Below are 18,405 nucleotides of genomic sequence, written 5' to 3' on the forward strand. Positions count from 1 at the left end.
CCTCATAGACTCTTTCATACACGAGTTTGAGCAAAGGTAACAGAAGGGTGTGGAGCAAAGCGGACAATTTTGCACAGCCGGACACTTGCAGGTGACAGCGCCAAGCCATGAAAAGCTTCTGATGTAATGGCTGCCACCACGACCACTTGTATTATTAGAGTAGTTGGAATAGTAGCCATATTAATGTTAATATTAATGGTTTGAAAAAAAAATATCATTATTTCATCTATTTATTTATTATTATTATTATTATTATTTTATTATTATTATTATTATTATTATTATTATTATTATTATTATTATTATTATTATTATTATTATTACTATTATTATTACTATTATTATTATTATTATTATTATTATTATTATTATTATTGTTATAACTATTATTATTATTAAAAATAATACCAATAACAACATTAGTGACAGTTATCGAGAACAGTAAAAATATTGTAAGTGGAAGAAGTCGGTATTAAATCACAGAGGCGTGACGTTCGCTTTCTCTGCATTCCTTTTTTGCGTCTCGTGTTCGCTGTTCATTTCAACTGCGTGGTACTTCTGTCCCGCCGCCACAGAGTTTTCCGGGATAAAGGCTGGGTTGTGGCGGCCCCCGGTGAGCTCGGTGCTGCCTGGCTCTGGAGGATTGCAGGGTTTCGCGGTGTTATTAGCGGGAGCACGAGTGTTTGCTGGCCGGGGACCTGTGTGCGTGGGAGAAATGGGATGAAAGGATGTGGTCTTATTACAATTATTATCCTAATCGCTTCAGTAGTACTGCAGTACTACATCGCTGCTGATTCAACGAGGCTAGAAAATGCTACGTGTATTTTCACAGACGGGAAAAGCATGGGCCATCAAATCTTGATACTGTGCTGGAAGTAACGAGCCAGTAATTTTTGTCACTTGAACTTTATAATTATATGTTAACTAACTAATGACTTTATTATTTTACCAAAGTATTAGTACAGAACAAAGAAGATAAGAGGAGCCTTTTTCCCAGAGTGTACCCACCAGGCCTCAGCAGCAGCCTCTCCAATCCCATGACCGGGGACTCGGCCATCAAGGAGACCAGCACGGCGACGGGGAAGGCCACAACTAGCGCCCCGACCGTTTCGATTATCTATTAACGAATGTAAACTTAAACATTTTCATTGTATGTCATTGAGATTATGTCACCATCTTAGGTTAATATATATATATATATATATATATATATATATATATATATATATATATATATATATATATATATATATATATATATATATATATATATATATATATATATATATATATATATATATATATATATATATATATATATATATATATATATATATATATATAACAGAAAATCCGTTCAGTAATAAAACATTATTCCTTACAGTCTCAAGGATAACAGTCGCTAGTCACAATGAAATAATCCTAGCTTTCTAGCTTAATTTGGTAACTGCCGTAATACAGATAAAGGGTCATGACAGAAGGCAAAGCTGGTGATGACGAGCAGACTACCAGAGCGGACGGCACATAATCGAACAGTATGGCCACGTTGTCCACCCGTCTTCCAGACCTGGAGTCAGCCAACCAGCAGCCCTCACCCATGTTCAACACTTTCCATTCTGTCTAGCATGAACTTATAATTCCATCTATGAAAGAAAGTAGTCTTCTGATGTGATTGTGTTTCATATTACACCGGCCAAGGGCAACAAAAATCCAATAAAAAAAAAGCCCACTGAGATGCCGGTTCCCGAACAGGGTCCGAGGCAGTAGTCAAAAATTGAAGGATAAGTGTCTTGAAACCTCTCTTTTGAAGGAACTGAAGTCATAGGAACGTGGACATACAGAAGCAGGCAGGGAGTTACAAATTTTACCAGAGAGAGGGATGAATGATTGAGAATACTGGTTAACTCTTGCATTAGAGAGGTTGACAGAATGGGGATGATAAAAAAGAAGAAAGTCTTGTGCATCGAGGCGGGGTATGTACGGGATATGTATTTTGAGAACCAGAATTAAGAGGAAGATTTCAATTTAGGACCCCATTTTGGAGAACCTGAGGCCTGCTGCTGCCAAGACGGCGGAAGCAAAAAATAAAGAAGCAGCAAAAGCACCTGTGGAAGGTTTTCTTTTCCTTACAACTTCCCAAAAATCTCTCAGACATAAGTTAAAGCCGTGTGGGCATGAAGACGTCTCCCCAAAGTTTAACAAGTATAAAATGAAGTTACTCTAAAAATAATGGAAGATAATGACAGATGAAAAAAGATTGGAAGGTTTTAAAACAGCGACTGTCCAGTGTATGCCTGATGGCTTCTTCCTGCTTCCCTTACTAGGAGTATCTTAAGTTCCTATGTAACAAATGTACTGAGTAGTGTGACAGCTTCCTCCAGGGATATATATAAATAAATATATATATATATATATATATATATATATATATATATATATATATATATATATATATATATATATATATATATATATATATATATATATATATATATACATATACACACACACACACACACATAGTATGACCCCGGTTACCGAAAGCCTCCCTTTTCCAACGAATCAGTTTTTGAGCAAAATTTTGAACTCATTATTCCTTCGGTTGAGGTACCATAATTCGTTTCTAGAACAAAGTTACTTAATTTCAAATACTAAAAGACGTAGCAAAAGCTGCCGATTATTACTAATTTGTAGTTTCTATAAATATTTACTGTGTTTTAATATATTTGGAAGAGAGACACAGAGTATAAAACAGTAATTCAGTCTTTGAAATAAGGTAAATGTGATCCCACTGAAAAAGCCTCAATGTAAACAAACAATTTTCGGTGCTCAGGAGTTATCCCGAACAACCTGTGGCTGTCTTGATGACGCCCAACGCCAACACTACTGCACAACTGCATTTTTCCCGTAGGTTTTCCCAGCAGCAAGATGTCTAAGTGTTATGATCACCTTCATTGTGGAGGTAAGTATGTTGTTCCTTTCTGTGTCACTGTGTAAGGATTTCTTCACTATATCGGTGACAAAGAAGAACACCTAAATTGTCTAAATAGCATCATCTGACAAGTTCTGTGTCACGAAATTCATTCAATACATCCTTTCTGAATAAGTAATTTATGAACTGGAGATGTTGTGAAGCAACCACCTTGACTGTGGGAGCGTCTGTCAAAAGCTGCTAAGACAGGGTAGACTGGTGTCTGGGAATGGAATCCACTTTACCTTGATTCCTATGGGAAAAATAGTTTATGTTTTCAAACATTTCGGATTTCGAACGGCATTCAGGAACGAATTAAGTTCTAGAACAAAAAATTTCACTGTGTGTGTGTGTGTGTGTGTGTGTGTGTATATATATATATATATATATATATATATATATATATATATATATATATATATATATATATATATATATATATATATATATATATATATATATATATATATATATATATATATATATATATATATATATATATATATATATATATATATATATATATATATATATATATATATATATATATATATATATATATATATATATATATATATATATATATATATATATATATATATATGCAGTAGGCACATACAGAAACGATAATTACTTCCAGTGAGGTCTAAAACACTGGATCACGGGGTGCTGTGACCTCACTGAACGTTTCCCTTTGTGTCTCACAACACAAAGGGGCAGTCACAGCCTGCCCTCTAAAGACAACTCTCTTCCTTCACACAAAACTATAAACACCTAATCACGCACACACCCGTCACTCAAAATTCAAAATTATCATGGTGACTCCTACACCAACCTCGGAGTCTCCATCTCGGGTGGGGACCTCAAATGTCCCCAGGTCGCACTGTTCTTCTGGCATCGACCCTAAGTGTCTTGACAACCCCCTTAACTTATTCTTCATAAACTTGACAACCCCCTTAACTTATTATTCATAAATTTCTGCAACATTCGCAGTCTTAGATCTAATTTTCAATCTGTAGAACACCACCTCTCCTCTACTGAACCTCGTCTTCTTTTCCTCACTGAATCATAGGTGTCTCAGGCAACTGACAGTAGCCCCTTTTCTGTTCCCTCCTACTTTTTCTATCCTTATTTTCAACCTAAAGCTGGATGTTGCGTTTAGATGGGCATCGACTTAACCTGCTCTCGTGCCCACGGTCTTGAATATTCCGAGTTTTCCACCATCTGGCTACGACTAGAGTCACTCTTAAACTAAATTTATCTGTGATGTATACCTCTTACCTAACTCTTCTGATTATAAGAAATTCTCTGACTACTTAACTTCCATAGTGGAGCACATTTTGACTCTCTTCCCTTTTGCAGAGATCTCCATTCTTGGACTCTTCAATGTTCACCACGAGCTTTGGCTTTACTCCCCTCTCACTGACCATCCTGATGAACTAGACTTCAACATTACTATCCCTTCACTACTTAGAGCAACTGGTGCAACACCTTGCTTTCATGACAGTCTTGGAGATACGCCCAACATTCTTGACCTTTTCCTATCCTCTAATCCTTCTGCTTATGCTGTTACCCTCTCTTCTTCGTTGTGCTTCTCTGATCGCAGTCTCATATCTGAATCTTGTACTATCGCTCCAATCCCTCATCAGGATCCTCCTAAGCTGAGGTGCCTCTGGCGTTTTGCCTTTGCTAGTTGGGGGAACCTGAGGAGTAATATGGTGATTTTCCTTGGAATGACTACTGCTTTCGTGTCAGAGACCCGTCTCTATATGTCGGGCGCATAACAAAGGTGATAGTGTGTGACATGAAGATATATATTTTTCACTCTCTTTCTCGACCTAAACCTTCCAAACCTTGGTTTAATTAATACAGCCTGTTCTTGTGTTATACATGATAGAGCGGTGGCCCACAAAGAGTATTTAAGCCTTCCATCACCAGAATTTCATGCACTTTATATTTCTGCACAGACCCATGCCAAGTCTGTTCATCAACTAAAGAAAAATCCTTCATTAATAGAAAGTGTCAAAATCTTTCAAGATCTAACTCCCCTCGTGACTTTTGTTACCGAGCCAAAACATCGTCAATAACTTTGCTTCTTCTTTCCCTTCTTTATTTCAACCAGATGGCACCACTGCTATCAAATCTATCTTTAAAGCTGAACTCTTCGTTCAAACCTTCGATAAAATCTCAGCCTTGGACGATTTAGGGCTTCTTCCTCCCTCTTCTCCACCCTCTGACTACTTCATGATACCTATTAAAATTCTTCGCAATTATGTTTCCAATGCCCTCGCTGGCCTAAACCCTCAGAAGTCTTATGGACCTGATGGGGTCCCTCATATTGTTCTCCAAAACTTCTCCACCGTGTTTGCATCTTGCCTAGTCAAACTCTTTTAACTCTATCAACATCTGCCTTTCTTTCTTAATGAAAGTTTGCCTACATTCAGCCTGTTCTTAAAAAAAACAGTGACCGTTCTAATTCCTCAAGCTACCGTCCTATTTAATTTATTTCCTGCCTATCTAAAGTTTTTACGTCTATCCTCAGCATGAAGATTCTTAAACAGCTATCACTTCACAACCTCCTATCTGATCGCCAGTATGGATTCCTTACTGGTGATCTTCTGTCTTTCCTTACCGAGTCTTGGTCATCCTCCTTTAGAGATCTCGGTGAAACTTTTGCTCTTGTCTTAGACATATCAAAAGCTTTTTGAATCTGGCACAAAGCTTTGATTTCCAAATTACTTTCCTATGGCTTCCACCTTTCTCTCTGTAACTTCATTTGAAGTTTCATTTCTGACCGTTCTATTGCTGCTGTGATAGACTGTCACTGTTCTTCTCCTAAATCTGTTAATAATTGGTGTTGTTCCTCAGGTTTCTGTCCTGTCACCCGCTATCTCTCTCTCTCTTTTACCCATGAGTGATCTTCTAAACCAAACTTCTTGTCTTATCCACTCTTACGCTGATGATACCACCTTGCACTTTTCCACATCTTTTCCTAGACGTCCAACCCTTCACTAAGTAAACAGTTCACGCAGGAAAGCCACAGAATGGCTAACTTCTGATCTCTCAAAAATTTCAGATTGAAGAAACTTGGTATTGTTCAATGCCTCAAAAACTCAATTCCTCCATCTATCAACTCAACACAACCTTCCAGACAACTATCCTCTTTTCTTCAGTGACACTCAGCTGTCCTCCTTTTCTACACTGAACATCCTCAGTCAGTCCTTTTCTTATAATTTAAACCGGAAATTTCACATCTCCTCTCCAGCTAAAACAGCGTCTATGAAGTTAGGTGTTCTGAGACATCTCCGCCAGTTTTTTTTTTTTTTTTTCTCATCCTCCCAGTTGCTAACTCTGTACAAGAGTCTTATCCGTCCATGTATGGAGTATGTTTCATATGTGCAGGAGGGTTCCAATCATACCGCTCTTTTAGACAGCTTTTCGTCCCATCAACTCCTCTCCTCTAACTGTCTTCAGCCTCTCTCTCATGGCCACAATGTTGCATCTCTAGTTGTCTTCTACCGCTATTGTCATGCTAACTGCTCTTCTGATCTTGCTAACTGCATACCTTCCCTCCTACCGCGGCCTCGCTACACAAGACTTTCTCCTTTCTCTCACCCCTATTCTGTCCCACCACTAATGCAAGAGTTAACCAGTATTCTCAGTTATTCATCCCTTTATGTTAAACTCTGGAACTCTCTGCCTGCTTCTGTATATTCACCTTCATATGACTTGAACTCCTTCGAGAGAGAGGTTTCAAGACACTTATCTGTCATTTTTTTTTACTACCGGTTGGGACCCTATTCGGGGAACGGGATCTCAGTGCACTTTTCTTTTTTTTTATTGGATGTTTGTTGCCCTTGGCCAATGTCCCTCCTACATAAAAAAAAAAAATAAAATAATATATATATATATATATATATATATATATATATATATATATATATATATATATATATATATATATATATATATATATATATATATATATATATATATATATATATATATATATATATATATATATATAACATGCTGACCGAGGCTACTCTAGAACGCCTAAGGTCACACGTCCTTCCCGTGTGATGTTAAGGCAGTGTGTGTGTGTGTGTGTGTGTGTGTGTGTATGTGTGTGTGTATATATATATATATATATATATATATATATATATATATATATATATATATATATATATATATATATATATATATATATATATATATATATATATATATATATATATATATATATATATATATATATATATATATATATATATATATATATATATATATATATATATATATATATATATATATATATATATATATATATATATATATATATATATATATATATATATATATATATACTCGTATATATATATATAATATAATATATATATATAATATATTATATGTATATATAATATATTATATATATAATATATATATAATATATTATATGTATATATAATATATATACATATATATATATATATATATATATATATATATATATATATATATATATATATATATATATATATATATATATATATATATATATATATATATATATATATATATATATATATATATATATATATATATATATATATATATATATATATATATATATATATATATATATATATATATATATATATATATATATATATATATATATATATATATATATATATATATATATATATATATATATATATATATATATATATATATATATATATATATATATATATATATATAGACACGCACACACACACACACACACACACACACACACACACACACACACACACACACACTGCCTTGACATCACACGGGAAGGACGTGTGACGGGAAGGACGTGGTGGGATTGTTATACTTGTAAACACATTTAGCGAGTGCGTGTCGATACATAAAGAATAATGTGTGCTGCAGTGCAAACGTACGAACGCAACTACCTCCTGCGCCGTAGGAAAGGATCCGGTTACCCGCCACCCAACGTGATACAGTGCCTTAAGACCTTGAAACTATTTCGGAACCGAGGTTCGAGAGGAGGTAAAAGTGTGGTGCATCCCATCAAGGTAGTGAACTCCAGTGCCAGAGAAGACCACAGGGTGGAGAAGAGGGAATACAAACACTTTGAAGTGCCAAGTGTGTATTTCCTCCCTCCTCTTATTTAATGCGACGTCTCTGACCATCAGGATGGACGAGTTGATTGTGACGGTGAGTTCTACTTGTGCTGACATTGTGGCGGTTACTGAGGCGTGGCAGATTATTCCGGAGGTGTGCATGATGCAGGACTACCAGCTCTTCCATCACCTCAGGACATGACGCAGTGGAAGGGGGTAGTGGCCGTTTTCTGCCGCTCTGCCCTCAGCCCGTCACACTTCGCTGTCAATATTCCTGTCGGAGTAGACCCCCTGTGGTTGAGAGTTACGCCCACCCCCCCTGCCTTCCCAGCAACACAACCTCCATCATTCTGTGCGTCGTGTACCATCCCCCACGAGCCACCACAGCACAATTACTCACCACTCACATCATTGACACTGCTGATACTCTGTGAGTGAGCTATCCTGCCGCCAAACTGGTCATCTGTGGGGACTTTAACAGATTAGATATCAGCGATATCCTACACCAGCTACACCTCACCCAGGTCATGGACTTCCCCACCCACCAGCAAGCCATCCTCGACCTTATATTGACAGACCTGAGCCAGCAGTACTTGCCCCCCAAAGAAGCTGCCTCCCATGGGACGGATCACGCACCTTTCCATACTGCGGACACCCGCACCCACCACCTCGACCCCCGGTCAACTGTCACCAGGACCCACCGCCCTATGCCTGATTCAGCCATGAGGGAATTTGGACAGTGGGTTACACAACACCCGTGAACCGAGGTGCTGGATATGGAGGACGTCCACTCAAAATGGCATAATTACGTCGCCACCACCACAGAAGTCTCCCACCGCTACTTCCCAGCCAAGAGTGTCACAGTGCACCCGTCTGATGCCCCTTGGATGACCCCCCGCATTAAAAGACTCCTGCGTCAGTGGACCTGGGCATTCCACTCCTGCCCGGTCCTATACAAGAAGCTAAGAAACACAGTGATCAGAGAGATTAAGGCTCCCAAGGCAAGCTATTACCCGGACAAGATACACCATCTCATGCTGGACAAACAACAGACAGTAGTACGCTAGGATCAAAGCTTTGTGTGGCCTACAAAAGCACACTTCATCTCTTCCTTGTACCTCACACCTTCCTACTAATCTCGCGGCTCAGGAGATTAACGATAACTTTGCAGCTATTTGTCAGATCTTTCCTCCCCTCCACACCATTCCGGTTCCTGCCTATCTTCCCGCTCCCTCCCCTCCCGCCACTGTCCAGGCGATGGATGTTTTTAAGAAAATACTTAAATTTGAATCAAGATCCACCACACCCACTGACCTTCCCATAAAAATTTACAAGGGGTTTGCTGCAGAGCTAGCAACACCGTTATGTTCCATAATAAACGCCTCTCTCTCCCAACACTGTTGCCCCGCGGACTGGAAGACATCTTACGTCACCCCATCCCCAAAATTTGCAGTCCACAGTCACTCAATGACCTCAGGCCAGTCTCTATCACCCCCATCCCTAGCCTTATTTGTGAAGATTTTGTGTGTGACTGGGCCTACACCAGAATTTGTAATACCGTGAACATTAAACAGTTTGGAAGCATTAAAGCCACCTCCACCTCCCATTACCTGACCAGCTTCCTTGAATTCATTCACAGCCACCTGGACAAGCGAAACACCTCTCTACCTGTTGCTTTTGTGGGCTTAAAAAGTCCCTTGATCTTGTTGATCACAGTGTTGTCATCAGCAAGGCAATAAATCTGGGTCTCCCTCCTAACCTGGTAGCGTGGCTAGCCGACTTCCTCACAGGGAGGCGTCAGGCCGTTCGCTATCAGGGCTCTGTCTCTAATTTCCAACAGCTGACATGTGGGGTCCCCCAGGGGACCAAGATGGGTTCACTATGCTTCCTCTTTCTGATCAACGACGTCCTCACTCATACCCCCCATCGCTGGAAGTATGTGGACGACTGCACCGTGGGCGTCCCAGTCTCCAAAAGGAACCTGGACTACTCGCCACAGCAAGTAATTTTGGAGCTACTGCAGACATGGACGGAGGAGAGCAGGATGACCATCAACCACAGCAAAACTGTGGTGATGCATTTCTATACCTCCTCTGTACCAGTGCCCCCTCCCCTTTATTTATCTATTTAATTTTTTTTTTTTTATCTGTTGTAAACTACTAAATCAGTCACAGCATGGCTTCACGAAGGGGAAGTCTTGCCTGACAAATTTGTTAAGTAAGGTGTACGAGGCAGTAGATAATGGTGATAGTTATGATATCTTATATCTGGACTTTAGTAAAGCATTGACAAGGTACCCCATCAAATGCTCCTGAGAAAGGTTAGGGCACACGGGATAGATGGGAAGGTGTTAGGCTGGATAGGGTCATGGCTTGGTAACAGGCGACAGAGAGTGGTAATAAACGGCTCGAAATCCGAGTGGAGTCATGTAATTAGTGGGGTGGCACAGGGATCAGTATTAGGGCCATTGTTATTTCTAATGTATATCAATGACTTGGATAGTGGAATTAGTAGTGATGTTAGTAAATTTGCGGATGACACAAAGATAGGTAGATTAATTAGGTCAGAATCGGATGCCATCGCCTTGCAGGCAGACTTAGATAGAATGAATGAATGGACGGATAGATGGCAAATGCAATTTAATATCAATAAATGCAAAGTGCTTAGCGTAGGTAGAGGAAACCCACACAATAGGTACACATTAGACAACCAAACTCTGGTAGGTACAGGGTACGAGAAAGATTTAGGAGTTATAGTTAGCTCTGAACTCCGTCTAGGGAAACAATGCATAGAAGCCAGAAACAAGGCAAATAGGGTACTAGAATTCATTTTTAGGAGTGTTAAAAGTAGAAGGCCGGAAGTAATATTAAAGTTATACTTGGCGCTGGTCAGACCTCATCTAGACTACGCGGTGCAGTTCTGGTCCCCACATTACAGGAAAGATATAGGTCTATTAGAATCAGTACAGAGGAGAATGACTTAAAGGATACAGGGGATGAGGAGTATTCCTTACGAGGCGAGGTTGAAGCTGTTAAATTTATATTCTTTAGAGAGACGTAGGTTAAGAGGGGACCTGATAGAAGTCTTTAAGTGGTATAAGGGTTATAACAAGGGAGATGTAAGCAAAATTCTTAGGATCAGCAACCAGGGTAGAACAAGAAATAACGGGTTCAAGTTTGAAAAATTTAGGTTTAGGAAGGAGATAGGAAAAAATCGGTTCTCAAATAGAGTGGTAGATGAGTGGAACGGACTCAGTAATCATGTAGTTAGTGCTAGGACACTAGAGAGCTTTAAGAGAAGATTGGACAAGTTTATGGATGGGGATAGCAGATGGAAATAGGTAGGTGTGTTTCATACAGGGATTGAAACGTGTAAGCCTGGTCGCTTCTTGCAACTTCCCTTATTTTTTATGTTCTTATGTTCTTATGTCACACTTGCTATTGTTAACGCTAGATAGGCTTTTGTTTTCCATGGCTTGACAGCGAAACGAGCAGCTATCTGGTCACACCACTGGCCAAGTCTGCTAGTAGAATCAGCCGGTCTTCTTCGGATAATAGGGATGTTTTATGTTCCACAAAACTTAATGTTCACGCACTTTTTCTATTAAACTTTCAATAGCCTCATGAGACCACAAGTGACATGCTTTCGGCCTAGTGAAGTTGTGGACAGATATTTGTTTTGCTTCCATACCACCGAGGTCATACGAGAACTGAATGGTATATTTCCATCGAATTTAAATTTATATTTGGGAGTTTCCTTGTATTGACGTGTATCTTTTTATTTTTTATTCATTAAAAATTCTTAAAAACAGAGGTGGAATTTTTTTTTTATTTGCATACATGCTGAATAAATTAAAGTTTCTTAATGCCTCCCAATTGTCTACTGCTATCGCAAGCACTAGATGCCAGTGAAGACCGCTCGTACGGCTAGCTCAAAGTAACGAGAATCAGTAGCTAGTCCAGCGCAAATGGCTGGCCAGTCAACCCGTATCGCATGATCCAACTATTTCAATAGTTAGTGTGACCGAGGCTTGAGGGGCGCACTGGAAAGCACGCCAACGAGAACCAGCCAAAGTGAGGATGGTCGGGAGGCGAACAGGAGGCACACCGCGAGAAGAGAGTGGGGTCACAGGAGCCGTGGGATGAGAAGGTAGGGACAGTAGGTATGAAAAAGTAGCGGTGAGCAGGAATGAGACGAAGCGGCGTAAGTAGGAACCAAGCCAGGAGGAAGAAGAGGGTCGGAGGAACTGCTACTTCAGGAGGATTTTACGTAGGTCAAGAAAACCAACTGCCACTACTGTGTACCACGTAGTGTGTCGTCTTGTGACGGCTCCCTCCTTCTGATGTGTAGTTGATGATAAGGGCGATGGAATCACATTTTTTTGCTTCGCCGTTTAATTGCTATAGATAATACAGGTTACGCTTGCCTCACAGTCTAGTGCTGTGTGTGTGTGTGTGTGTGTGTGTGTGTGTGTGTGTGTGTGTGTGTGTGTGTGTGTGTGTGTGTGTGTGTGTGTGTGTGTGTGTGTGTGTGTGTGTGTGTGTGTGTGTGTGTGTGTGTGTGTGTGTGTGTGTGTGTGTGTGTGTGTGTGTGTGTGTGTGTGTGTGTGTGTGTGTGTGTGTGTGTGTGTAAACACACCGGGCAGCTGGTCAGAAATAGTTTTGGCGAGGTAGCGGTAAACGCCAGCAAAGTAGTGCAAGGCCAGCAGCACGTAGCGGACAGGTTAGGTCACAATGTACCCGACCTCTGCCCCGGCCAGACGGAGACAAATGCCAAGCACAGCAGTCAGAGACAAAGGCGGAGATGGCCAGAACGTGGCAAGCACATGAAGCAGGAAGAGCAGTGCGTCTTTGGAGCAATAGACAAGGATGTGTTAGGTTAACTGTGTCGCCAGCATGCTATCGTCAGCTGCGGCTGGTTGTCACTCTGGGGAGCGCCAGGTAATGATATGTTAAGTGCAGCAGTGTAGCCAGAAGACAAGGCAGGGACACGAAAAGCAATGGGGATCACAAAAACGGGATCTCCAGACCATAACGCAGCAGTCAGAATGAACAAGGAGAGTGGTGGCTTCGGCGCGGGAGGTTTGTGGCGGGTTGCAGGAACACTAGACATTTTCCACTTCTTTAACGTCACAGAAAGGCACACCAGAACTCTCTAGTAATTGGACCTTTAGACTATTCCATGCATAGCGATCTGTGAGGGAAGTTTCAGAAGTTCAAAGAAGAAGGGGGCGCACATGTGTACATATGTTAACCAAAGACTGGGATTTCATTGTCTAAATCCACCAGCAAGTGTGGCATTTCCTCCTTAGTAGGAACGCCTCGACAACAACACCTAGGCATGCTACTCGTACATGACTTAAATACATACAATAAACACAACAGCATGTCTCACTTAACAAATCTTAGTTATCAACTCATATTGTCTCCAATTTCGAAAGTAATTGTGAAGCGTGTGATGCAGGAACACAAGCACGGAATGCTCGGCATCGCGCTACTGACAGGACGCAGCGAGATATCGATGCGTGTGAAGGTGCCCTAACACGAATAAATGATTCATCACTACACTGGCGGATGTATTGGTATGCCGCGCCGGAATCAAGCCCTCTCGTGAGAGTACACGACTTACCTTGTTGATATAAGAATAGTAAGAGGCGACACGCAGGTTATACGCGAGTAGGAACTGCATGGGAAAAGCCACCAGGTAAATACTGTAGGTGAGGCGACTGATTGGTTGCCAGATTGGATGAGAGAGGAAGTCATCGACGATACCTGTGGATTGGAGAATCAAAGTTAACATCAGGTGAATGTCTTATGTAATAATGCGCTAACTTAAAAAAAAAAAATGGAAACCTAATCACCGAGTCAAATCTCGTATTAAGTGTTTACCCATAAATAAAAATGAGATATGAAGACACGTGTTATCACAGTTGCGAGGAGGGGGAGAGGGCTGTTTTCAAGTTCACAACTTTCTCTTCTGCCCCCTCCTTTTTTTTTTTTTCTGTCTTGTTATTCAAGAGTGTTTTTGTCTACCATCGAAAGAAGATATTCTCTCTCTCTCTCTCTCTCTCTCTCTCTCTCTCTCTCTCTCTCTCTCTCTCTGTCTCTGTCTCTGTCTTGCTATAAAGCTTAATTTTCATATCCTTACCGAGAATCAAGAGTTCCAGAGCATTCCTTATTAGCTGTACTCATTTATCCTCAATATTAATCCACATCTGATGTTTATCCTAAATCTAAAGTCTAGAAGTCTAGATGTCTGATCCTAAATCTAAAGTCTAGAAGTCGAGAAAATTATTTTGACATTTTTTATTATGATAATTTTTGTTAAGCTGAAGGACAGATTTTATATCGGCCACAAATATAAAGAACATTATATTCATGACATCTATGACCGAGGTACCGTATGTGGTCCGCCCCTCTACCAAGGACAGCATGAAAGCAACATGAATTGAACCAAGGTTTACGAATTTTGATGTTAGAGAAAGTGTGTGGAATGTATGTCTCCCTCCCACAGACAATCACCTCAGGTATGCGCCCTACACGAATCCCTGACACGGAAGGACAGTCATTGCATGGAAAATCGGAAAACTATTATCCAGTATATTATCTACTTGGCAGGAACGTAACGCCAGAAGCATCTCAGCATCGGCGGATCCTGAGGCGGAGCGATAGAGTAATATATGGAAGGAAGATTATTTTCTAAGAACCCTAACAATATAAGACAATAAAGAGACTGTAAAAAGCCAGCTGGGCTTCTCTTCTCACTGTTTTACTAGAGTCAGAAGCTGACGTCATGTACGAGTTGCAATTCTTCCGCAATTCCATCGCTTCATCTCTCTCTCCGTATCCCCCTAGATCTTCTCACCTCAACAGGACCCCCAAGTACAGGACCCTAGACAGCCCCACAACAGTCACGATGAACACTTGGTCCAGTTAGACTGCACATGCACAAGGCCTCTCACCCATATTTTGTCCACCTCTTTATTCAAGAGTTAACCAGTGTTCTGTCTTCAGTCCTTCATTCCTTTTAGTAGAGAACTCTGGAACTCCCTGCCTGCATCAGTATTTCCTCCTATCTTTGACATCAACTGTCTGAAGAGGGAGGTTTCGATACATCTCACATCTGGATGATCTTTTTCTGATTATTCTCTATAGAGACTGCCACTTTAGTGAGCCTTTTCTTTTATACATTCGTTGGTCAGTGTCCTTCTTACAAAAAAAAAAAAAAGTTTAGTAGGTAGGATGTAAACACGAAAGCATAGTTGCATCAGAAAGCATTCAGTAAATCGAAGACAGAGAGGATTTATTAAATGCCATTATGAAATTTTTTTTATAATAGGCATGGTATGATCAAAGCATGAGGTGAGGGATAAGGAGCCCAAAATCATTCAATGTTGAGTTTTTGTAAAGATCTGAATGGAAAGTTTAGCTTTATAAATATGAAAAAGTATAGAAGTATTGTGGAGTCAGTGGCCTAATGGACAGCACTTAGATGTGATCTCAAGGACTGGAGTTTGAGTCTTGCTGGAAGCTGATAACTTTTCAAGTTATCTTCTACAATCTGTCTTTTCGATAGCGATTGTGTCAGGGAGCAGTGTGGGGCAGCACTCTTCTTTGAAAGGTGCTATCCATAAAATACTTCCCTCACGTAGGGGGTCACAGCAGCTCATCTGCACCTCCAGAATTAGAATACACACACACACACACACAATATATATATATATATATATATATATATATATATATATATATATATATATATATATATATATATATATATATATATATATATATATATATATATATATATTGTTACGACCACAATTCCCACCGCCTTCACCAAGCTGCCCCACCAGGACTAGCTTCGCTGAGCCACCCCTTATGTGGACTCAGTGTAGGGCTCACAGACGGGTGTATAGGGTCCCTTGTGACTCTCGCATCCCATTCACAATGATCGTAACTCCAGGTCGCACTAATTTGAGGCCGACAGTCTGTTTTACCTACTGACAGGCAAGAAAAATACTCCAAACAATACTTAACACTCACAGCTGCAGAATAATCGACAACTATGTCTAGGAAAAAACAGTTAACATACAATAACACTCATATGATCGAGGTATAATACACCGTTGGGCTTCCACCCACCGTGACAGTCCTCTCACTGCCCAGCAGAGTATTATAGCCTCTAGTAGCATTGTTTACTGCCTCCTGGCCAACAGGCCATGTCGGGACCTGGAGAGGGAGTAAAGTTTACTACACGGCTAAATACTTAGGTCCTTTGTGGTTGAACTGCCTCACCCCACAGTAACATTTAAAACAAACAGGGTTACTAAAAAATAAGACACAAAAAACTAATATGAAAGGGTGCCCACGAACACACAAGAGGGTCAGTCACCGCTCACTGCACAAACTCGACTTGTACAGCTGAGGAGTCACTTTCCTGGGTGTAGTGTGTAATTCACAACTACACTTACAGGCAAACTACTATGGAGACTCCTATTCTATATAAATAAGCCGAGGTGTATGCCCGATAATGACTCAGTTATCCTCCTTTAGGCAACTAACCCGGCTACCTAGTATCCCGCCTTAGTCTCCTTCGAATATTAAAACACGTCTCAGTATGTCTGCTCCTTCCAATTACTGGGTAGCTGCTGCAATAGGAAAGTGCTCTAACGACATTCCCACGCCACTGCTAAAAGGGGGTGGGGGGGGTGCGACAGACACACACACACACACACACACACACACACACACACACACACACACACACACACACACACACACACACAAACACACACACACACACACACACACACACACACACACACACACACACACACACACACACACACACACACACACACGCATAAACATGCGCCCACACCCACTCCCTGCGCAGTCTCTACCTGAATTACATATATATATATATATATATATATATATATATATATATATATATATATATATATATATATATATATATATATATATATATATATATATATATATATAACATTACGAGCACAGCTTCCGCCCCTCACAAAGCTGCCACTGACTTGGTCAACTTCCCCAGACTATATAATCTAGCGCTGGAACAGCTATGGCTTTACAGGATCCTTTTGGACTCCTGCACCCTTAAACAGATGATCATAACACTAGGTTCAGCCCCTCTCACAGCTGCTGCTACCTTGGGTCAGCCTCCCGAAACTACCAACTGTGTGGCTTAGTGCAGGGCTGAAAGTCACTTTCACAGGGTCCTTCTAGTCGCCTGTGGTGACTTAAATAAATGAGGTCGCCAACCTGTTTCACCTCCCATAGGTAAAAGAATATTGCAACTGCTAAAGAACACCAATCAGCCGAGAAAGTGTCGCTAGTCACGTTCCAGGAGGTACAGCCAGGAGGTACAGTTACAGCAAGGGATAAATGATATGGGGATTGCTTCTGCCCTCATGAACAAACAAAACAAAATCCCACCACGCTCATAGAATATCATATCCACTTACAAAGCAGTATCGTCTGAAGCATCCCGGAAAAAAGCCCAAACTCCCCAGAAATAGGAAGGCTCCAGGAGGAAGCAGATGTCAGTACACAATAGGAAAATTATAATCCTCTGTGTCCAAAGCTCTTACCTTACAAGAAATGTGAAGTCCAGTAACATTTGACAGTACAAAGACGCTATACTAAACACGGGACACCGAGCAGGGACAGACAAAGGGGACTTGTCACCACTACAAGTCTTGCTTGGTAAACCACTCTCAATCAGTCTTATGTCTGGCGTGTTACCTATTTAAAATGACAGGAGAGGTACTACCACTAACTCGTATATTAACTTACGCCCTCTAGACTGTAAGAATATTAACCCTATTCCATGCCAGCACTCCCCATCGCGTCAGCACGTCCGCTATGCTCGTTCGCTTCTAACCGACTGGTTGAGAGAACTGAGAGTTTGTCCCAGGCAATGACTCATGAAAGGAGTGAGGGCGAGGAACGTCATCATACAAACACCAATCAGATTTCTCGAGAAAACTGTCACACAGAAATCTGATTTGTGTTTGTATAGTGACAAGAGTTGTTTGATTTTTTTTTTCCAGTGTCTATTATAGTGTGCTACTGACCAGCCATTTGTTGTCGAATCTTCTCTTAAAACGTTAAATTGTTTTATTAGTGTCTGAGTGTTTCGGTGGTGAGTAGTATGGGATAATGTTCTGTGTGTGGTGGTAGGAATGTGATTTTTTATTGCCCTTTCTATTATTTGGTACCAGTGTTTAATGCCATTGTTAATTTCTTTAGATGTTTT

General features: G+C 40.3%; 1 protein-coding gene across 3 annotated transcripts in view; it reads right to left on the minus strand.

The window, feature by feature from the left end:
• Positions 1-217: 217 nt before the first annotated feature.
• Positions 218-18,405, minus strand: part of LOC135091511 (nose resistant to fluoxetine protein 6-like) — a 144,512-nt gene continuing 126,324 nt past the window's right edge. For all 3 annotated transcript variants that reach the window (XM_063989219.1, XM_063989220.1, XM_063989222.1), the window contains 3 exons: positions 13,738-13,880; positions 1,009-1,117; positions 218-698 (listed from right to left, as the gene is read on the minus strand). In XM_063989219.1, the coding sequence (XP_063845289.1) occupies positions 478-698; positions 1,009-1,117; positions 13,738-13,880 (473 nt within the window). In that variant the 3' untranslated portion in view covers positions 218-477. The remainder of the gene's footprint in view (positions 699-1,008; positions 1,118-13,737; positions 13,881-18,405) is intronic.

This window comes from Scylla paramamosain, chromosome 37 (genome assembly GCF_035594125.1).
Source record: "Scylla paramamosain isolate STU-SP2022 chromosome 37, ASM3559412v1, whole genome shotgun sequence".
Taxonomy (NCBI): domain Eukaryota; kingdom Metazoa; phylum Arthropoda; class Malacostraca; order Decapoda; family Portunidae; genus Scylla; species Scylla paramamosain.